The sequence below is a fragment of the Otolemur garnettii genome, unplaced genomic scaffold (assembly GCF_000181295.1).
Source record: "Otolemur garnettii isolate 467f Iridium unplaced genomic scaffold, OtoGar3 scaffold00044, whole genome shotgun sequence".
NCBI lineage: Eukaryota > Metazoa > Chordata > Mammalia > Primates > Galagidae > Otolemur > Otolemur garnettii.
This window is the reverse complement of record NW_003852439.1, coordinates 2,503,827-2,527,571: the sequence shown is the minus strand read 5'-3', so window position 1 is coordinate 2,527,571 and position 23,745 is coordinate 2,503,827. Positions and strand designations below refer to the sequence as shown.

At 43.3% G+C, this 23,745-nt stretch overlaps 1 protein-coding gene and 1 pseudogene across 4 annotated transcripts in view; both read left to right on the top strand.

Moving 5' to 3' along the window:
- Nucleotides 1–23,745, top strand: part of TMC5 (transmembrane channel like 5) — a 60,097-nt gene that overhangs the window by 31,819 nt on the left and 4,533 nt on the right. For 3 of the 4 annotated variants that reach the window (XM_012805726.2, XM_003790865.3, XM_012805728.2), the window contains 7 exons: nt 502–580; nt 2,756–2,853; nt 4,305–4,400; nt 11,161–11,236; nt 11,400–11,533; nt 16,663–16,836; nt 19,693–19,771. In XM_012805726.2, the coding sequence (XP_012661180.1) occupies nt 502–580; nt 2,756–2,853; nt 4,305–4,400; nt 11,161–11,236; nt 11,400–11,533; nt 16,663–16,836; nt 19,693–19,771 (736 nt within the window). The remainder of the gene's footprint in view (nt 1–501; nt 581–2,755; nt 2,854–4,304; nt 4,401–11,160; nt 11,237–11,399; nt 11,534–16,662; nt 16,837–19,692; nt 19,772–23,745) is intronic. The other variant, XM_012805727.2, reaches the window with a different exon arrangement.
- LOC111725598 lies at nt 13,926–14,615 on the top strand (annotated as a pseudogene).

The following is a 23,745-nucleotide window of genomic DNA, read 5'->3' as shown; positions in this document are numbered from 1 at the left end:
CTCAAAAAATGATAATAATGGGGAGTGAAAGCAGATCATTCAGAGATGCAACAAGGGAGTGTATCAATTAGTATGAATTAGGTTGTGTTGCAACGAACAACCCCCCCAGATCTCAGAGGCTTGGAGCACAAAGATTTATTTCTTGCTCATGCTCCACAGGCTTTGTGAATTAGCAGGAGGGATCTGCTCATGTTACTCAATGAGGGGTCCAAGCTGAGAAAGCAGGAACTATCTTGAATATTGCTGTTTGCTATTCTAAAGGGAGGGTAGGGAGTTCTGAACAGTCATACACTGCCATTAAATGCTCCAGCTTAGAAGTGACACAGATGATGCACATTGCTTCTACTCATAATTCATTTACCAGAATGAGCCACATGGCCCCATCTAACTAGGGGGAGGGAGTAGGAATGTCTCTCTTACCATGGCCCAAAAGGAAACATTCTCAAACAGCGCAAAAACCTGCCAGGAAAGGTAATGATAAATGTTTTCTCTTTTGTTTAGAAACATCTTTCTGAAAATATCGATTATTGGCATTCTTTGTTACTATTGGCTCAACATTGTGGCCCTGTCTGGTGAAGAGGTGAGATTTCCATGCTGTTCCATGCCTTAACTTTGGTTTCTCAGCCTATAGGACCACCAGGGAGGACATGAGTTTGTTGAGAGCCATTAATCCCTTGTGGGAAAAGAGACGGAAGCTAATCTGGAAAACACCATAAGGCAGAAGTGGTCTTAACAAAAAAATTCAGATTCTAGAGTCAAGGAGACCTGATTCAAAGGCCAGCTATGTAATCTGCAGTCACTTAATTGCTGCAAGCCTCAGTTTTCTCGTGTACAAAATGGGCATTAAACACTATCATGTGCAGTATAAGTCTAGTGCCCAGAATATGGTAGACATGCAGTAGCTGGTAGTAATGTTAATGCTAATCTGTTCAAACAGCCTTGGGTTTTGAACAAGATTCTCTTTGATCCTTGATGTTCTATTTTCCTCATTACTTGGATTTTATCCATCTGTAAGCACATACTGCTGCAAGTAACAGTCGTGTCCTAACCCTGGTTGATCCTGATCCTCCCTCACTTGATGACAGCTTCTCAGTCCTCCCTCACTGTAGGGGCTGGGTGCCTGACCACCTTTCCTGAGAGTGGTGTTCCATGTGGACTCAAGAACAGGCCAGCCTCCTGGGCTTCTCACTGGAATGCCCCTTCCCCTGCTACTGGGTCTCCCATGAGAATGGGCCTCCTCACACCAGCCATCCTCAGCTCATGGCCATTCTGAGCCTTCAGTTACACGGTGTGCCCTGTGGCTGGGAGGAGAGTCAGGGAAACGGTGGCCAGCTCACTGCCACTCTTTGTTCCTGGCCCCCCAAACATCCCTGCTATATCCAGACACAAACTATTTTGCATGAACTTGGCACCTTCAACTTTTCTCCCTAATTATTAAGGAGGTTCAAAAAGTAGCCCTCCATGTTATTTGGTTAGAGTTATTCTTCCATCCATCCGTTGATTGATCCATCCATTCATTTATCCATTTGTCCATCCACGCATTCATCCATCATTCAACCACTTATCCATCTACTCATCCATCCTTCCATCCTTGGGCTGTGCATCCAAAACTTCCCTTCCTTCTTCAGCCAAACCTAAAATCTCCCAGTCTATGAGCTGATAGCACTGACTTCTGCAAAGGTTATATAACCACCAGTTTATTTATTTATTTGTTTGTTTTTTGGGGATAGAGTCTTACCATGTAGCCCTCGGTAGAGTACAGTGGGGTCACAGCTCACAGCAACCTCCAACTCTTGGGCTTAAGTGATTCTCTTGCCTCAGCCTCCCAAGTAGCTGGGACTCCAGGTGGTCACCACAATGCCTGGCTGTATTTTTGTTTGTTTGTTTTGTTTTGTTTTTTGGTTGCAGTTGTTATTGTTGTTTGGCGGGCCCAGGCAGGATTTGAATCCGCCAGCTCTGGTGTATGTGGCTGGCACCCTAGCCAATGAGCTCAGGTGCTGAGCCTGTTTTTTTTGAAACAGAGTCTCACTGTGTCACCCTCAGTAGAGTGCTATAGTGTCACAGCTCACAGCAACCTCAAACTCTTGGGCTTAAGCGATTCTCTTGTCTCAGCCTCCCAAGTAGCTGGGACTACAGGCGCCTGCCACAACACCTGGCTATTTGTTGTTGTAGTTGTCATTGTTGTTTGGCAGGCTCGGGCTGGGTTTGAAACCACCAGCACTGGTGTATATGGCTAGTGCCCTAGCCCCTGAGCTACAGGCGCCCAGCCTTAACCGCCAGTTTTTAAACTAATTTAAACATTCAGTTTACAGTTGCCTGCTAAACCTCTGGGTAATTTTCTTAATTAAGCAGATATTAATTGCTTTTTTTTTTTTGTGAGGTCAATAAGCAAAAAGAGTGGAGGCATTCTTAGCCATCCTTAGCCGCCTGCTCTCTGGAAGAAACTGACTAGCCCTGGCTGAGAATCTGAATCCAGAGGGATAGGACGGAGATGAAACATTTTAAGGGGAGAGATCGCGAGAAGAGAAAGTTTTGATATTTGTGGAAGGTAATCCTTAATGAGAGGGAAGAATGAGGCAAAAAGAGAATAAGTACCCCTGAAAAGAAACTCAGCTACATTTCTGCAGAGAAGGGTCTACTTTTCTGGATACACAAGGACTCGGTCAAACTGAGCCTCCAGCCAGGTTCTGACAAGACGGGCGTTGAGCTGCTGCCGCAGCCCCTTCCAGCATCCTCACTCTTGTTTGCCTTCCAGTGTTGGGAAACTCTCATTGGACAGGAAATCTACCGGCTCCTTCTGATGGATTTCGTGTTCTCTTTAGCCGATTCTTTCCTGGGGGAGTTTCTGAGAAGGTAAATATTTGTCATTAGTGAGTAATTAGTACCTGGGTCCGTAACCAGAAGCTGATACTTGGCTGAGTGGGCAGTTCAGGTCCCTTATGTGATCAAAGTGTGCCCTGTTCTAAGTCTGCCTATCATCTTTGGGCTATTGTTCTCTTTCAAATTAATGAAAATTTCACCTTAACCTTACAGTCCTGTTGTCATAGTTCATTTGGTTTTCTTGACCCTTTACAATCTTCTTTTGCAAAAAATAAAAAGCCTTAAGGAATGAAAGACAAAAACTGAGCTAATTGAAATCTTATCTGTAGGATTAGATAATTTAGAATTCTAGTTTGTATTCCTCCAGAGTTTTATATGTACCCATTGCTGTGTGCAACTATACAGTATACTGATGTATAATTTTCCAAAACAAAAAACTGGTTCACACTGCAAAGTCGTTGTAGAGTTTGCTTTTATTATCGATCACTAAGCCTTGACATCTTCTCATGTCAGAACATATAGTTCATCTCATTGTTTTAATTTAATTTAATTAATGTGCTAATATTTATATTAGATAGCAGGTCTACAAAACTGAGGCACTGTCATCCTTGGCCCCTGTGTAGTTCTTTGTTATGTCAATACCACGATGAGCCTCTCATTCCTTGTAGACATTTGTGTATTTCCGAAATGTGCTGTGGTGATCAGATGTTATGACCCAATGTTGATTCTTACCTTTGTGGGTAGGATCAATGCCAAATTTCCTCAGTCGGTTCTACCAAAACACTTTTTTTTTCTTTTTTTTTTTTTTTTTTTGCAGTTTTTGGCCGGGGCTAGGTTTGAACCCACCACCTCTGGCATATGGGGGGCCGGCGCCCTACTCCTTTGAGCCATAAGTGCCACCCCTAAAACACACTTTTATGCCAGTTTCTGTCCATGGCCTAGAATAAAGGTGAAAAAAGTTTTTTGACAGAACTTTTTTATTGGTGACTCCTCTTTTATGAAGAAATTGATATGGTCTCAATCAAGTTGTCCAGAGTAAATGATTTCCTCCTTATGGATTTAGAAAACAGAAAAATATCATTCATTTGCTAGTAGTAGCCACAAATTTGAATTTTGAGTTCAGAGGTGCTGAATTTATCTGGTTTATGCAAAAAGGTTTAATAAGAAAAGAGGAGTATAAACAAATAATAGGTGGGATAGTTTAAATAATTAGGGTAACAAATGATCTCTAGAATTTTTTTAAACCACATTAGTGGTACCCCCACTGAAATATATTATGTTCAATCTATTTTCTCTCAATTCTCTCAACTAGTTCTTCAAAACTATGCTTATATACCTAGAACTTTTAAGTTTGCAAGGGATCTTATACAAGTTAATTCCAAACTGTGAGGGTCTCTTTTGTTGATTGTTTTAGTCTGGGGGGTTCTTGAAAGAGGTTTTGGTTTAGGCATGATTTGAGAACTCACCCCAGTATGTTTTCACAGAATCATTGGGATGAAGTTTATCGCAAATCTTGGCTTACAGGAGTTTGACATTGCCAGGAATGTTCTAGAACTGATCTATGCACAAACTCTGGTGTGGTAAGTTTTGTGACTCTGTGGGATACTTGGTAGTTCTGGCCTGACCATGGATTTGGCATTTTGGTGATAAGACTCCAAAATGTGTTGTTTTTAAAGTGATGTGGATGTTACCAAATCCAGCCAGTTTGAGAGCCATGAATATTTAGCATTTAGACTATTCTTTTCCCTAAAAAAAAGGGAGAAAAAGAAAAATCCAGATGCAGTGGCACATGCCTGTAGTCTCAGCTACTCGGGAGACTGGGACAGGAGGTTCACTTTCGTCCAGGAGTTCTGGGCTGTATTACACTATGCCAATCGGATGTCTGCACAGTTTGGCATCAATATGGTGACCTCCCTGGAGCTGGGGGGCCACCAGGTTGCCTAAGGAGAGATGAACTGGCCCAGGTCAGAAACAGAGCAGGTCAAAACTCCCATACCGATCAGTAGTGGGATAGCGCCTGTAAATAGCCACTACACTCCAGCCTGAGCAACATAGTAAGACCTCCATCTCCAAAAAAAAAAAGAATGAAAATAGACTATTCTTTTTCTTTGTGAAAACTTGAGGGCTTCAGAATCAGTATAAAGCAGAGATCTTAACTTGCAGACCCACAGGCCATGTCCCACCTACACGTGTGTTTTGCTTGTCCTATATGGTACTTTTCCTACAAATTTTAATTAACTACTACTGTAGTTAGAAAGTCTGTATGTCCCCTAAATTCATATGTTGAAACCTAACCCCCAATGTGATGGTATTAGGAGTTGGAATCTTTGAGAGGTGTTTTGGTTTTGGGTGGGGGATCCTTTATGAATGGGTTTAGTGTCCTAAATGAGGCATATGAGAAAACCTTTGCCCATTCCACATGTGAGGACACCTCACAGGCAGGAAGGCACCATGTATGAACCAGAAAGCAAGCCCTCACTAGACACAAATCTGCTGGCACCTTGATCTTGGACTTCCCAACCTCCAGAACTGTGAGAAATAAGTTTCTGTTCTTTATAAGTCACCCAGTTTATGGCATTTCATTATAGCCACCGAAATGGATGAGACAATCACTCATATTTAAGAATTAGGAGATTTCACATATAATTTAAATTTCTGGCTTCTCTCCAGAAAGATGTGGCCATCTCTCATCATCGTAATATTTGGCCAGGCCTTGATCTGGGGTGAGCATCTCTGGTTTGCCACAGTTTCCCCCTTGAACTATTGTCTTTCAGCACTGAGCTGCCATTTCTTGCTGCCTTTTGGTGTTAGTTTGGATGCAGACTTGACTTTGCTTCCATGTCTCAAGAGAAGTGAGAGAGTCAACAAAGGGCAAGAAGGCAGTGTGTTTCTATATTTGTCCTGCTCCACGGATGTGCCACCTGGTGGGGTCTCTAGTGGTCTTTGGGATTTAAGACTTCTGGTTTAGCAACTGTGTGTGTGTGTTGAGAATAGCCAGCTGGTTGCATGAATTTTTTTTATAAACTCATCTAAAAATCTCAAACCAATAGTCAGTGACTATTTTTCCTTTTTTTATTTTAGATTGATGGAATTAATACCAGACTCCTGGTGGTATATCACATTTCCAGGTTCCACCTGATGGTGGGGTGGGTAATTTGAAAGTAGTAGATTTGGAATTGGATAAACTTTGATTCTGGGGCTGGCTCTGACACTCACTGAGGTCACTGGGCTTCTCTGAGCCTCCATAAATGGAGCTATTGTATTATTACCCTGTGTTATATAATTTACCCACATTACTTTTTTTGGAATAAAGAACAATAGAAGTGGGCTTATAAGTGCTATATGACTGAGCAATTCTACTTCTGGGTATACATCCAGAAGCAGCGAAAGAAGGATCTGGAAGAGACATTTGCGTACCTATGTTCATAGCAGCATTATTCACAACAGTGAGAAGGTGGAAGCAACTCAAGTGTTCATGGACAAATGAGTGGATAGACAGAATGGGGTTTCAATCTCCTCACCTGTGAAATGCACATAATAAAGCTGCCTTTGGCCGGGCGAGGTGGTGCACGCCTGTAATCCTAGCACTCTGGGAGGCCAAGGCAGGTATGTTGCTTGAGCTCACGGGTTCGAGACCAGTCTGAGCAAGAGCAAGACTCTGTCTCTACTAAAAATACAAAAAACTGAGGCAAGAGGATTGCTTGAGCCCAAGAGTTGGAGGTTGCTTTGGGCTATGATGACTCCATGGCACTCTACTCAGGGCAATAGCTTGAGATTCTGTTTCAAAAAAAAGAAATAATAAAATAAAAATAAAAAATAATAGCTGCCTTTGAATTGTGTTGTGGATTAAATGCCATGATAGATGAAAGCTACTTTGCAAACTCCAATATGCCATATAACTGGAAAGTATTTTGTTTTCTGACTGTTTCAAGTTGATTTGAGTGATTTAGCTGTCTGCAAATAACTCAGTGTCAGTGACTTTATTTTTAGAGATAGTGAGGACTTCTCTCTGGTAGTTGAAGTGATGTATTTGCTCACAGCCAAGTCACCGCTGGTGATTTGGCAGCTTACAAAAGCCTTTTACCCACATTACTTCCACTATAATGCCTTGGGCCAACTTCCTGAAACTCTTCTCTAAAACTTAGTTTTCTAATCTTCAAATGGTGGAGATAAAAGCTCTTACAGGGTTGGGGAGAGGATTAAATATGAAAATATATACACTAAGGGCTTAGCATGTGCGTGACTGAGAAACATATAAATGGAGTTATTACAACTGTTGTTATTCTTACGAGCACTCTTTTTTAATTGTAGTAAAAAAAAATGCACAATGAGTATATTCACATGGTTGGGCAGCCATTCTCAGGGCTTTTTAATCTTGCAAAACTGAAACGCCATATCAGGCTACAATTCCTCATTTCCTCAGTGCAGGGCTAGAATGTCTTTTCTAGCCATTCCAGAGTTGTACACTCATCACCACAATCAATTTTACTTGCTCTAGGGGCAACTCCTAACACTTGCCAATTTCCCTTTTAAAAAAACAAAAAACAAAAAAAGAGTAGGCTTTGGGTTAAGATCCTCAACAGACAGCAGTCACACTGGGACCACACCATTTTACTTTCTTTTTTTCTTTTGAGACAGGAGCCTCAAGCTGTCCCCCCTGGATAGAGTGCTATGGCATCACAGCTCACAGCAACCTCCAACTCCTGGGCTCAAGCAAGTCTCCTGCCTCAGCCTCCCATGTAGCTGGGACCACAGGCACTCGCCACAAGGCTCAGCTATTTTTTGGTTGCAGCCGTCATTGTTGTTTAGCGGCCTGGACTGGATTTGAATCCACCACCTTGGGTATACGTGGCTGGTGCCTTAGCCACTTGAGCCACAGGAGCCAAGCCCCATTTTACTTTCTGTTTCTATGAGCCTAACTACTCTAGATGCCTCATATGGTCTTTCTTTCTTTCTTTCTTTCTTTTTTTTTTGAGACAGAGTCTTACTCCTCTGTCACCTATGCTAGAGTTCCATGGTCTCAGGTTAGCTCACAGCAACCTCAAACTCTTGAGTTCAATGATCCTCCTGCCTCAGCCTCTTGAATGACTACAAGTATGTGCCACCATGCCCAGCTAAATTTTTTTTTTTTTTCTGTTTTTAGTACAGACAGGGTCTTGCTCTTGCTCAGGCTGGTCTTGAACTCCCAAGTTCAAGTGATCCTCCCACCGTGGCCTCCTAGGGTGCTAGGCTTACAGGTGTGAGCCACCCAGTCAGCATTTTTCTTTTCTCCACTGGCTTATTTCACTTAGCGCAATGTCCTCAGTATTCATCCATGTTGTAGCATTCCCTTTCTAAGGCTGACCAATATTTCATTGTATGCATAGACCACATTTTATTTATCCACTCATTGGTCCATGGATGGTCGGGTTGCTTCTACCTTTCGACTGTTGCCAATAGTGCTGCCGTGATCGTGGGTGTGCAAGTATCTCTTCCACATCCCACCTGCAGTTCTCTCAGATATATAACCTAGAATTGCTTGATCATATGGTACTTATAAGCACTCTTAAGAGTTTTTTGGGTTTTTTTGTTTTTTATTATTTTACTTTATTTATTTTTGAGGCAGAGTCTCACTCTGTTGCCCCAAACTAGAACACTGTGGCATCAGCCTAGCTCACAGCAACCTCAAACTCCTGGGTTCAAGCAGTCTTCCTGCCTCAGCCTCCCAAGTAGCTGAGACTACAGGCTCCTGCCACAACACCCAGCTAATTTTTCTGGGTTTTTTTTTTTAATTAAGTCATTTGTACATAGATCATGAATACATTTATGCCATTGTGGGATTCAATGTGTTGATTATTCGTACAAATTGGAGTGCTTACAGCCTACTAATTAACATAGCCTTCACCTCATTTACCCAATTACAGTGTTAAGACATTTGTGTTCCTCACCTGATAGATCCAACTTGTACTTGCAATATGCTCCATAGGTGTAGTCCATTAACCCTCCCTAGCCCACTCCCCTCCCTTCCGCCCTCCCTTTCCCTCCTTCATCCTGGGCTATAGTTGTGATTCATCTTTCATATGAAAGTGTGAGTGATTATAAATTGGTTTCATAGTAACTTTTCTGTTTTTATTAAAGCCTAGTCTCACTCTTGCTCAGGTTCATCTCGAACTCCAGAGCTCAATCAATCCTCTCACGTTGGTCTCCCAGAGTGCTGGGATTACAGGCATAAGCTACTGTGCCTAGCCTGTTTTTTTGTTTTGTTTTATTTTTTTGAGCTAGAGACTCACTTTGTCACCCTTGGTAGAGTGCCATTGCGTCATAGTTCACAATAACCTCAAACTCCCAGCTATTTTTTTTTTTTTAGAGACAGGGGTCTCACTCAGGCTCAGGCTGGTCTTGAACTGTGAGCTCAGGGCAATCCACCCACCTTGGCCTCCCAGAGTTCTAGGATTATAGGCATAAACCATCTTGCCCAGGCCCTAGTTTTTTTTTTTTGTTTTTTTTTTTAAATAATGTGGACATTCTTTCTTCTTGGTGTAAAGGAAAAGGAGAAAAAACCAATTAAAAAAACTAAAATAATGTGGGTTAACTATAGGATACAGGGTAATGATAATACAGCCACATTTATTGAGACCTCACTGTGGCCAGGCATTTTTAATCCTAGATTCTGAGCTCTCATAATACTAATTATTTGATGAAAGATGCACAGAGAAAAATACAATAGAAATGACCATCATTACTTCTGGGCCTTTCAGGTTTTTGTTGATAAATTGTCAATAAGCACAACTGAAAACACACATCTTTTTTCACCATGGCAATTGCAGGTTTATCCTTTGTGGGTTGTAGGAGAATGTTGCCTTTGATGATTAAGTTTGAAAAGAATATGATAGAATGACAGAAAAGTAGTGTGTGTCAGGGATGACGCAGAGACAGGGTGGGGAACATGTTTTCCCAACTTAAGTCTTTTGCATAGCAGCCTGCCTATTTTTTGGCATAGCACCTGTATTTTTATCTACATAATATTTTCTTTTAAATTGCTTGCCTTTTAAAAATCACTCGAATACATTTTAAAAGAAGTTTTTATTTTACAATCATTAGTGGAAAACCAGTGCCATTTGGCAGAAATCACAAGTAACTGGAAAAATAAAAGCTATTCCATTTTAAATAGTCATTAGATTCTAGCTCGATTCTGCTGTGCGCTGAGGCTCTTGGTCCAAAGCCTACTCCTTTTTTTAAAAGATGGGAAATTGGCAAGTGTTAGGAGTTGAGGACATTCTCAGCCCTACACTGTGATTTTCTTATTTTGGTGCTCAGGAGCATTGAAGGAGACTTGGGAAGAAAAGGCTTTTCTCATTGGTAACTCATGCAGTTGAATGCTTTGTCCCAGCAGGCCCTCAGACCTTCCGGAATACGATGGGGCTGGAGAGAAATGGAAGGGGGTAGGGCAAGAGGGTATGTCCATGTCCCGTGCTTGGGACATGTTAGCTTTGGGCATGCTGAAGGCCATCTGTGGGTCTAGTGGCTGTGTGAGTGGTTTTTCAACAAAATCCTTTCCAGAGTGGGACTGAAGGCAGCTGTGGATATTGGGTGTGGCAGGAATTTGCCTGCTTTGCTGTGATAAGTCCCACCTCCTCCCAGTGTTATTTTGCTAGGGCCACCAGAACACAGTACCACAGATTGGGTGGCTTATAAAACACCCATTTATTTTCTCAATAGTTCTGGGAGTGGAAGTCCAAGGTCAAGGTGTTGGCAAGGCCAGTTTCTTTCTTTCTTTTCTTTCTTTCTTTCTTTCGTTCCTTCCTTCCTTCCTTCCTTCCTTCCTTCCTTCCTTCATTCTCTCTCTCTCTCTTTCTTTGTTTCTTTCTTTCTTTTGTTGTTGCAGTTGTCATTGTTCCTTTTTAGCTGACCCAGGCCAGGTTTGAACCTGCCAGCCTTGGTGTATGTGGCTGACACCATACCCCTTGTACTACGGACACCACTGCCCATTTCTTTTGAAGGCCACGAGGGAGGGCTCTGTCCCAGGCCTCTTACCTTGGCTTTTAGATATTCATCTTCTCCCCAGGACTCCACGTGGTCCTGCCTTTCTGTCTATGTTTGTGTCCTAATGTCTGTGTATGTCTGTGTCCTAATCTCTTTAAGGGACACTAGTTGTATTGGACTAGGGCCCACCATGGTGACCTCATTTTCCTTCAATCACCTCCAAAATACAGTTACATTGTAAGGTACTAAAGGTTAGGACTTTGACATATAGATTTTGGGAGAGACACGATCTAGGCCACCCCCACGCCCTGCTTTTACCCCCCCCCCACTTCCTTGTGTCTGCTCCGCCCTCTGACGCTTACCCTCTCTCCCTCACAGGATTGGAATCTTCTTCTGCCCTCTGCTGCCCTTTATCCAAATGATTACTCTTTTCATCATGTTTTATGCCAAAAATGTGAGTCAGTCTGATGTTGCAACCAGGTGGCTTTGCCCTGACGCATGTGACCTGGTGGCGGTTGGAGCAGAGAAGGGGACACAGGGAAGCTGGTGCCTGGGTAGGATTCCCTCTGGCCCCTCCTCTGGTCACACATGAGGGGTGGCTGCTTCTCTCTCTTCAGATCAGCCTGATGATGAACTTCCAGCCTCCGAGCAAGGCCTGGCGAGCCTCCCAGATGATGACTTTCTTCATCTTCCTGCTCTTTTTCCCGTCCTTCACTGGTGTCCTGTGCACCCTGGCCATCACCATTTGGAGGTAGGAGATGGTGACCCTGGGTGAGGGTTTAGAGACTGGGTGGGCATTTGTTTTAAGATGTAGGTTTTATTATGATTCAGGGATGGCGAGGCCAACAGATCAGGAGATGATTGCCCCCCAAAAGATAGTTTATTATAGTTCCTAAGAGGAGGAGGCTTCTCAGTGCCATGCAGGGCTTCACGGGACCACCAGGAGGCAGAGGGAACAAGGGAAAGAGGTGGGAGAGAGCCTTTGCTGTGGTTCCTGTGGTAAGGAATGGGGAAGGCAAGGGAAGAAGACTCAGTTCTACTAGTCTGAGTAATCTCAGCAGGCTCTGGGGTTCAGGGCCTGTCCTGAGCTGTCTGGCACCTGGCCCTGGGGTGATTAAGGCTAGAGAAGAGTAGCTTACAGTGTGAGAGCCTATAAGAGTAGGAGGTGGTTGGGGGTATGGGGTCTGGATTGATTGGTTTGCATATGAAAGGTGTGCTCTGCAGCCTACGAAGGACAGTTAGACCCTAAATGTCAAAACCCTGGGTGTTATGGCTTATACCTATAATCCTAGCACTCTGGGAGGCCCAGCCAGGTGGATTGCTTGAGCTCAGGAGTTGGAGAGCAGCCTGTGCTAGAGCAAGATCCAGGCTCTAAAAAGAATAGCCAAGTGTTATGGTGGGCGCCTATAGTCCCAGTTACTCAGGAGGCTGAGGCAAGAAGATTGCTTGAGTTCAAGAGTTGGAGGTTGCTACGAGCTATGATGCCATGGCACTCTACCAAGAGTGACAAAGTGAGACTCTGTCTCAAAAAAAAAAAAAAGAAAGAAAGAAAAGACTTGCTTGACACAGTGCTTAATCTGTTTCCTTGGTAACCATAGACACTAAAATCAAAGGAGGAGCTAGGCATAGTGGCTCACACCTATAATCCTAGCACTCTAGGAGGCTGAGGCAGGAGGATTCCTTGAGCTGAGGAGTTTGAGATCAGTCTCAGCAAGACCGAGACCTCATCTCTACTAAAAATAGAAAAATTAGTCAGGCACGTTGTGGCAGGCACCTGTAGTCCCCACCACTTGGGAGGCTGAGGCAGGAGGATCACTTGAACTGGGGAGTATGAGGTTGCTGTGAGCCATGAGGATGCCATGGCACTCTAGTTTGGAGCAACAGAGTGGAGCAAGAGTTGGAGCAAAAACTAGATAGGTAAATAAAATAAAGGGAGGGAACAAATCCTAGTTTGATCACCACCCATCAAAGTGCTATAGTCAGGAGTAGCTTCCTCACTTCTGCCAGGAACTGAAACTTCCCAGCCCCCACATCAACAACGGAGTTTCATTTCTGTTATATGAATGGCTGAGTGACCGGGCTCCCTCCTACCCATCTGGCCTCCTCTCCCTGCAGCTCTCTAGGTTCCAGACCCTCCACCACAGGCCCATTCCCTATAGTCAGGGTGCCCTGGGGGAAGTGCTCTCCCCTTGCTCGGCTGCCTTCTCTCCACTCTCCAGGTTCCCAGCTCCAAGGTCATCTTCAAATCTGACCTTCACAGCCCTCATGGTCAGTTGTCTGTCCCTACCACTGCTCTCTCTCAGGCCTGAGTTTCTTTCCTTCGTTCCATCCTTCATAATTAGAAACACCTTTATTTGAGGCTTTGTTTACTCATTACTTATCCATCTTTCCTGCTAGAATGTGTGTCCAGGAAGGCAGGGACTATGTCTTATTTAATATGGAACCCCCAGAGCCTGTCTAGAACAGAGCTTGGTAGAATAAACCTCTGTTAAATAAATGAATGAGCAAACTAATGGGTGAGTGAATGAACAAACCGAGGAGTTGATATTTAGGACCTATGGATCTGGAGCCATCAGGAACACAGGCAGCTTCAGAGAAGGCCGCTTTGCTTCACAGTGTCCTTGTTCCTCTTGGCCTACTACTCCCTTTTCTTTCTTCCTAACCAGTTCCTTGTCCTCTGCTCATTCACAACAACTGACCACACCTGATCCTCATTGCCAGCTGCAGCTTCTATAATTGACAGCCCTCCTCTTTGAATTTCTGAATTGAAGTTCCCAAGAAGGTAGTCTGATCACCCCAATTCATTTTTTAGAGCTAAGACATTGTCTGGCCTTTGGATTGGCCACTGTTGGATTAGGTGATGCCTCTGGTCCAAAAGCTGACCCTTGGAGTGTAAGTCACACCAGCAAGGCCGTGAGTGACAGCATTTCTGTTTTTCAAGGAGCATGTGGGTGGAACAGGCAAGAATTGCTATTTCTAAGTACAGAGCCCAGACTGGACACGTCAATTCTAAAATATACCTCTTTTACGTGGATGCGTGCGTATGAGGTCATCACATGGGTGGGGCAGGGCGGTTTGAACCAGACAAAGATGGAACCCAAGCTGGGCACTGGCAGTGCACACGGTTCTGTCGAGAGACAAAGATGGTAGTGAATGTACACTGGACATCAGTCACTGGTGATAACTTAAGTCGTCACGACATACTGGCTTGGATCAATGAGTCTCTGCAGCTGCATCTGACAAAGATGGAACAGTTGTGCTCAGGGGCTGTCTATTGTCAGCTTATGGACGTGCTGTTCCCTGGTTCCATTGCCTTGAAGAAAGTGAAATTCCTGGCTAAGCTAGAAGATGAGTATATCCAGAATTTCAAAGTACTATAAGCAGGTTTCAAGAGGATGGGAGTTGATAAAATCGTTCCTCTGGATAAATTAGTAAAAGGAAAGTTTCGGGACAATTGGGAATTTGTTCAGTTGTTTGAAAAGTTTTTGCATGCAAATTATGATGGAATAGCTGCCAGACAAGGTCAAGAAATTGCAGTGGCTTCCTTCTTTGGTACTTGAGGCCCACATAAACCAAAGGCTGGCCCTGACATGGTGGGAAGCAGTAGGGATGAGCAGGCAGCCGAGTTGATGGAGCAGGTCAGAGCATTGCAACTTGCCCTTGAAGACTTGGAGAAAAAGAGAGATTTCTACTTCAGAAAGCTAAGGGACATTGAATTGATTTGCCAGGAGAACAAGGGGGGAAATGACTTTGTATTGCAGAGGATAGCAGACATTGTCTATGACACACATGAAGGGTTTATGTTACTTACGAAGGAACAAGAAGAGTATTAACAGCCTGGACCAGCACTCCAAATCATATGCTTCATTGTAAAATATTCCCCTTTATTATTCTCAGGGGACTCACTGGTTTCTTTTCATAAACAAAAAGTACCTCTTCTTAAAGAGCACTTTACAGAAGTTTCACTCCTTTTTCATTAAGTTTGAGTAAGAAGCTTTTACCTTGTAGGGAGCCCTATTAACATCTAGTTGGTTCGCTTGGGGAGCAGAGAGGCTGTGCAGAACTCACCGTGTGGACCTAGGAGCAGAGAAGCTTCAGGGGGTTGCTATGTGGATCTGGGAGCAGAGAGGCTGCTGGGGGGCTCACCGTGTGAACCTGGGAGCAGAAAGGCTGCTGGGGTGGGAGGCTCACCATTGCATAGGACAAAGGTGTTATGTAATATGCTGAGGTCTACTACCTTAGAGAAATGTAAAGACTGAATTGAATTTTAAGCTAATGTGAAATCTTGGCAGAGAACACTGTAATAAATAAATGCCTTGGGAGCATATTTAAAATATGCTTCCATATTTCAAAGTATAAGATATAATCTGATAGGAGATTTTATGTATTTGATATTATATCTGGGAAGGAAGGGCTAAACCTCAGAATCTTTGGAAACTGGTGTCATAGGGTCTTACAGGGCTGCTCAAATCCTCACAGGCTCAGGTTTTGGCCCAAAAGGAAAGTTTATTTTATTTTTGAGACAGAGCCTCAAGCTGTCAACCTGGGTGATTTCACAGCAGCCTCTAACTCCTGGGCTCAAGTGAGTCTCCTGCCTGAGCCTCCCAAGTAGCTGGGACCACAGGTGCCCGCCACAATGCTCAGTTATTTTTTGGTTGCAGCCGTCATTGTTGTTGGGTGGCCCGGGCTAGATTCGAACCCGCCACCTTAGGTGTATGTGGCTGGCGTCTTAGCCACTTGAGCCACAGGTGCCAAGCCAAAAGGAAAGTTTAAAAAGTTGCTCTGTAAAGCCCCTTGGTGTCATCGAGCAATCGCAACCCTTCTAAGAAAGCAAGAGGCTTGGTTGCCTGGATGACTAGAGGGTGCGTTTCAGCACTGAGATGTTATGAGTTGAAGAGCTGGATTTTCATTCAGCATTTCTCTGATGACTTTTCCGATTATCCCTGAGATTTGTATGTATTATGTCTTTTTGGGAAATGAGGTGTTTTTTAATAGCAACTTTTGGGGACTTGCCCACATGCCTGGGATTTGAATGGGGGTTGCGTCCCATTTTACTGCTTTCTAGGTTTGTTCCCTTTGGCCACTGGGAGGCTCCTCTTTGGCTCTTTACAGTGTGTTGCTTACAGTTGAAATTGTAGCAGGCTGGTGATCACGCTGCAAGTTTTTCCCTGGGCTTCTGACAACAGGAATGATCAGTTACCCCGGGATCTGCAAGGGGGGATGTTTTCTGGGTCTGCTGCCCACAGCTCTCCACCATTAGCCAAATACTTTTCCAGTGCACTATTTTTTTTTTAATTTTTGAATGTTTTTTGCACTATTCTCTTTGGAGGTAAAATTCATTAGTGTGTTACTAAATGTGAATTTTATTTTGCAAAAAGTACAGCATCATGTATTAAAATATTTCCTTCCTTAACTCCCCTCCCCCCATTTTCTTTGCCCACAGCCTATTCAACCCTTTTGTTTGGCAGAATTCTGCAAAATGTCTTTCATCCACTACTGAGATTGTTCAGGCCCTATTGTATTTGCATCAATTTGTTTATGGTGGTTGTTTGTTTTAAAATGTGTGTAGAAAGCGAGTATTTTGTGATAAAATTGAGTAGTGGATGCTCTGGGTGGAATTCAGAGAAAAACCCAGATTCAGTGACTAACAATGCCAAAAAAACACAAGTGAGCAGCCATTGTTCAAATGGCAGTGGTGTTACTTCTCTTTTGTGGCCTTTTTAGACTTTTGTTGCCTTAAAATTCCATGTTATTGGGAACCCATTTTCTACCTGGTCTTTCTTGACAGGGTTTATAATTTTGTATTTGAAAAATAAAAATGAAGTAGTAACTATATCTGTGTCTTGCGCTAGAGATGTTTTCCCATCCTTATTTTACCAGATTGAAACCTTCAGTGGACTGTGGTCCGTTTCGGGGTCTGCCTTTCTTCATTCACTCCATCTACAGCTGGATCGACACCCTAAGGAAAAGACCTGGCTACCTGTGGGTGGTCTGGATCTATCAGAACCTCATTGGAAGCGTGCACTTCTTTTTCATCCTCACCCTCATTGTGCTGTAAGTGGGGCCCCTTGGAAGCTAGTTGGGGGGGGGAAAGCTAAGAGCTGGGGGTGGCACTTTATTAATATGAGATGTGGACAGCCCTAGAGATGTTTGGTTGGAAAGCAGAGGGCTGTTATGGGAGATTCTACATGTAAATAGGTTTTAATAAGTTACTTAACATCTTCTTGTCCTAGTTTTTTTTTTTCCCTGTATGAATATTTTTTTTCCTGAATATTTCCTATTCTATTCATTCTGTTTGTTCCACTTAAGAGAGGCTATGAGAATACCATGAAAAAATGGATATAAGAATGTTGAGGAAAATTATAGACAGGGTGCCAAAAAATGAATATGCATTTTCAGAAAGGAAAAAAACTGTTTTAAAATTGTAATACTCTAGCTGGGCCTCTCAGCTATATGGGAAGCTGAGGCAAGACAATCGCGTAAGCCCAAGAGTGTGAGGTTGCTGTGAGCTGTGATGCCATGGCACTCTACTAGGGGCGACATAGTGAGACTCTGTCTCAGAAAAAAAAAAAATTGTATTACTCAAGTCATGTTTAACTTCTGAAATTATAAGAGACAAAAGATACAAGATAACAAACATTATCAGTATATATTGCACATTACAATTTTACTTCATTTTTTGAGACAAAGTCTCACTTTGTCACCCTCTGTAGAGTGCGGTGGCATCTTAGCTCACAGCAACATCACACTCTTGGGCTAAAGCGATTGTCTTGCCTCAGCCTCCCAAGTAGCTGAGACTACAGGTGCCTGCCACAATGCCTGGCTATTTGTTTAGAGATGGGGTCTCGTTCTTGCTCAGGCTAATCTCAAACCTGTGAGCTTAAGCAATCTATCTGCCTTGGCCTCCCAAGTGCTGGGATTATAGGCAAGAGCCACTGTGCCTGACCTGAATATTACAATTTTAATACAGGTTTTTCCTTTCTTAAAGTGTATACATTTTTTTGGCAGCCTCTGTATATTGGATTCTTTCTGAGACTGTGCTATGTTAAAATGGTTTGGGCATTATTGATATGCTGGCTAGCATGGTTTAATTTTCAAATTAAAAAAGAACAGTCTTATGCCACTATTGCATGAAGCTGGAAACAAAAAGAGCAATGTCTGACTTCTTGTGAAAAAGTACATTTGCTAACACTGGGCACATTTTCCTGCCTGTCATAATTAGATGGTTGATATGTGACAGTCCCTGTTTAAAATCTTAGCCCTTACGGCATTTGAGATTGTAATTCCTCATGTCAAGAGACACAACTCAAAAACAAACTATTGGAGGCAGTTGATGTAGACCAGTGTTTTCAACCTTTTTCATCTCATGGCACACTTGAACCTATAGTCAAACTTCTGCAACACATTTAAATTATGTTGACCAAAAAAAAAAAAAAAGAGAGAGAGAGTACAAAAAAGAATATACTTACTGTGCTATAAAGTTCTTTCAAAAATAATTTAATTAATGATCTTTAAAAATTTCTGTGGCACACCCAAGATCCTCTTGCAGAGCACAGCTTGAAAATCACCGATGTAAACTGTAGAGCAACTCCTCGATTTTACAGATAAGAATGATGAGACTTATAAAGACAGGGTGACTTGCAAAGACAGGATGAGAGAGAGAGACTGCAGGGCCTCCGAGAGACAGAGGATACTGGAGCCTGGCTCTTCTGGCTCTAGGTCATGCTTTCCCTCCCAGATACCAGGCTGCCACTTGGCTCCCTAGAAAGATGAGTTCTGGTGTCTCACTCCTCCAAGCTCCTCCTAATTTACTGGGCCTGTGCATATCTCTCATAGCAACCAATTCTCAAACTCTCCAAACATCAACTGGGTATCAAGGAATTTAATTCAATTATGACACTACCTACCTGACCTAGCATTAGATCCCATGAATTAGAGGCTCAGTCCCACAAGACTGCCCCCACCTCAGATGCCAGTCCTAAGCTCTAGCATATCACCTATACTTCTGACCTACCAGCTATACGTGCAAGGGTTCTTATAACGCCCTTCTCATGTTTAATAATTTGCTGGAATGACTTACAGAACTCAGGAAGGCGTTTTACTATTGCTGGTTTCATAAAAAATGTACAACTTAGGAAGGACCAAATGGAAGACATGCCGAGGGCAAGGAGTGTGGGAAGGGGGTGGTGTGGAGCTTCCACGCCGTGATTGATTACATCATTGGCCACTAGTGAATCATTCAGTTTGCAGTCCCTCTGTTCTCCCAGAGGTCACAAGCGGGTACGGCTGAAAATACCAACCCTTTAATTATGCTTAAACATGCCTTGGGCTTCTGGTAACCAGCTCCTATCCTGAAGCTACCTAGGGGCCCCCAGCCACCAAGCATCTCATTAACATTCAGAAAGTCCAAGGGTTAGAGCTAGGGACAAAGACAAAATACTGCATATATGATATATTTATCACTGCAGCAGCTTGTCAAAAATGCTAAATCTTAGGCCCTACCCCAGACCTACTAAACCAAAATCTGTATTTGAACCAAACCCCAGGAAATGTATATCACATCAAAGTTGAGAACGGCAGTGTCCAGATTCACAAACTCTAGCTGCACATCAGAATCATGTATGTTTTTAAAATGCTGATATCTGGCCCCATGTCCCGAGATGCTCAGTTAATCGGTTGGAGGAGGGACCCTGGCATGGGTCTTATCTCCGTCTTCCAGGAGATTCTGTATGCAGGCAGGTTAAGGATTTCTCTACTATACATGACCTATAACTCACCCTGACACCTTTTCAAGAACATGTTTGGGCCAAAATCTATTTGTAAGCAAATATTTCTGTTCCTTTGAAGTTTCCCATTGAAATTCTACAACCCATGGACAAAAGTGTTTTTCATTCTTTTCTTCTCTTCCAGAATCATCACCTACCTTTACTGGCAGATCACTGAGGGGAGGAAGATTATGATCAGGCTGCTCCACGAACAGATCATCAATGTAAGTCGCACTGGACACTTCTGTTACCCTCTCCACTCTTTCTAGCACTTCCGAGGGAAATATTTAAACATTCTAAAATAGAACATTAGTACAGGCATATCCTTGTCACCCAGCCATTAACATGCGTATACTTTTATTTCACCTACATGATCTCTTCCCTACAACTCTGTTATTTTAAAGAAAGTCTTATGCTGTATACATTTTTAATCTCTTATAACTTTTGTATATATCTCTAGGAGATAATAACTTTTTTTTTTTTTTGAGACGGAGCCTCAAGCTGTCCCCCTGGGTAGAGTGCCATGGCATCACACTCACAGCAACCTCCAACTCCTGGGCTCAAGCGAGTCTCCTGCCTCAGCCTCCCAAGTAGCTGGGACTACAGGCGCCCACCACAACACCTGGCCATTTTTTGGTTGCAGCCATCATTGTTGTTTGGCGGGCCCAGCCTGGGGATTTGAACCTGCCACCTTAGGTGTATGTGGCTGGCGCCTTAGCCACTTGAGCCACAGAAGCCGAGCCGGAGATAATAACTTTTGAAAAATATAACCACAACATGGGCATGGTGGCTCATACCTGTAACGCTTTGGGAGCCCAAGGCAGGAGGATCACTTGAGGCCAAGAGGTTCAAGACCAGCCTGGGCAACATATTGAGAGCCTGTCTCTTCAAAAAATAGAAAAATTATCTGGGCATGGTAGCTAATTGAGTGAACCCAGGAGTTTGAAGTTGCTGTGAGCTATAATGACAGCACTGTACTCTGGCCTGGGCAGCAGAGTGAGATCCTATCTCAAACAAACAAACAAAAATAACCACAATATCATCATCACAGCAGGAAAAAAACTTAGTAATTCACTGTCATCTAAAATCCAGTCGAATGTTCAAATCTCCCTAATTGTGCCATTAAGTTTCTTTTTACAGTAGAGCTATTCAAATCAGAATTTGAAAAAGGTCATATGTTGCATTTGATTATAGACTTAATTTTCTTTTAATCCACAGCCCCCCTTTTCTTGCCTTTTTATTGTTGGAGAATGCAGGCTATTTGTTTTACGTATTTCCCATATTCTGCTTATATCTGATTTTCAACCCTGTGGTGGTATTTGGTATATTTCTTATTTCCTGTAAAGTGGTGATGAGAGCCAGAGACCCGATTCGATCCAAATCCAATTGTAGGCAGGCTTTGCAATGTCCTTCTGTGACACTGCCTGGAGACAGATAAGGTCCGGGTGTTACTTTCTCTGTGATATTAACAGTGATCAGCTGGTCCAAGCTCTTTTAGCGTGGTTCATCCATCTTAAGGCTCCCATAAGCCTTCTACCTAATGGATTTAGCAGCTTTTGTTTAGTAATGCCTAGAACATCCATTCATTTCCTTAAAAATTACAACATAGTCTACGATTCCTCTAGCATTTATAAGCAAGGATTTGTCTACCTAAAATAATTTTTGTGGCCGGGCGCCAAGGCTCACACCTGTAATCCCAGCAGTCTGGGAGGCCAAGGCAGGTGTATTGCCTGAGCTCATGAGTTTGAGACCAGCCTGAGCAAGAGTGAGACCCCCATCTTTAAAAAATAGAGACATGAATTCTTGTGTCTAAGAGCATGGGAAAGAAGCAGAAACCCCCATTGTATCTACTTGAGCCATTGGGGTTTCAGAGAATTTCAGTTTTTCTTTTGGAATGTAAAGTAAAGGCATAGATTAGTTATGCATTTTTCCCTTCAGAAATATCATCAATGTTTCTGATAGAGAGCTCTGGATGGTTTGGGAAGGTCTTATGAAGATTTCAGAACAGGAGGATTTGGTTTCAAAGCCTTGCATTGTAGGGGTATAGTGCTAAGTCAACTGGGGAAACCTTTGGATGGCATGATTTGAAGGTTCTACAGACATCAGCATAGATCTGCCTGCTTGGAGTCTTACCCAGACAATGGACCACAAAGCCAAGGACGTTATCTCCAAAAGAAACCAGAAAAAGAGGCTGGGAATAGGCTCTGCAATAATCCTTCTGAAAGTATAATCACTTACATCAAAAACACTTGGATGCTTGTTAAAAATGCAAATTCTGGCTCAGCGCCTGTGGCTCAAGTGGCTAAGGCGCCAGCCACATACACCTAAGGTGGAGGGTTTGAATCCAGTCTGGGCCCGCCAAACAACAATGATGGCTGCAACCATCATTGGAGGAGTCTCCTGCCTCCATTGTTGTGGAGGGCGCCTGTGGTCCCAGCTACTTGGGAGGTAGAGGCAGGAGACTCCTCTAACCCAGGAAGTTGGAGGTTGCTGTGAGCTGTGATGCCTCTGCACTCTACCCACGGGAAACAGGTTGAGGCTCTGTCTCAAAAAAAAGCAAATTCTTGCTGCCTGCTTCTCTCAACCAATACAGCAACAGATAACATTTGTTGTGTACTTACATGATGCTTGGCCTTGTGTTAAGTGATAAACAAAAATTCCTATCTAATTTTTAATCAACCTTTTCATTTCTTTCTTTTTGCAGTTTTTGCTGGGGCTGGGTTTGAACCCACCACCTCCAGCTTATGGGGCCGGCACCCTACTCCTTTGAGCCACAGGCGCTGCCCTCTTTTCATTTCTTTCTTTCTTTCTTTCTTTTTTTTGAGACAGAGTCTCACTATGTTGCCCTCGGTAGAGTGCTGTGGCATCACAGCTCACAGCAACCTCAGACTCTTGGGCTTAAGTGATTCTCTTGCCTCAGCTTCCTAAGTAGCTGGGACTACAGGCACTTGCCTGGCTATTTTTTTTTTTTTTTTGAGACAAGAGTTTCACTTACTAACCCAAGGGTGAAGTACAGTGAAGTCACAGCTCACAGCAACTTCCAACTCCATGGGCTTAGGCGATTCTCTTGCCTCCTGAGTAGCTGGGACTACAGGGGCCTGCTACAGGCCCGGCTATTTTTTTGTTGCAGTTTGGCTGGGGCTGGGTTTGAACCCACCACCCTCGGTATATGGGGCTGGCGCCCTACTCCCTGAGCCACAGGCACTGCCCATTCCTGGCTATTTTTTTGTTGTGGTTGTAATTGCTGTTTTAGCTGGATGGGCTGGGGTTTGAACCCACCAGCCTCTGTGTATGTGGCCTGCACCCTAGCCGCTGAGCTACAGGTGCTGCCAATCTTTTCATTTCTTTATCCTCCCATTTTAATATTAAAGAAACTGAGACTCACAGGGTGAAGCCGTCTGCCCTAAGTCACAGGACCAGTAAAGGATGGGATGTGAACCAGGCAACTCAAAAATTTGTGTTCTTAACTACAATGCGGTTTAGCCTCTAGATAAAAATCTATTAGGGATGGCCTGGGAGTCTGCAGTTTTGCACACTCTTCTAGGTAATTCTAATTTGCCCCAGAGTGTGAAAACACCCCCTAGTGGCCAGAGATTTCCAAACAAGCTGGTCACATCAAAGACAGTTCAGGGACTTAACACTTTAACTGCCATGTGAGTTGTGTTTAACTCATGCTAGTTTTGACCCTGGGGCCTTGTGACACATATACAATTCACATGTCTCTTGACCCAATAAAATACTGTGGTCCTGGCTGAGCAAGGTGGCTCGTGCCTGTGATCCTAGCACCCTGGGAGATTGAGGTAGGAAGATTACTTGAGATCAGGAGTTTGAGACCAACCTGAGGAATAGCAAGATGTCCCCTTGTATCTACCAAAAATAGAAAAAAAATTATCCAGGCATTGTGTCAGGTGCCTGTAGTCCCAGTTACTCAGGAGACTGAGGCAGGAGGATCACTTGAACCCAGGAGTTTGAAGTTGCCGTGAGCTAGGCTGATGCCATGGCACTCTAGCCTGGGCAACAGAGTGAGACTCTGCCTCAAAAATCCCCCTAAAAACAAAAGACATAACTAATGAACTCTAAATAAATCCTGTAATTAAAAGAAAAATCACCATGGCCCCAAGAGAAAAGAATTTTTTTTTCTAGTTTGGCAATTATTAGTGGGCACTAATTCCTTTTTTTTTTTTTTTTTTTTTTTTTT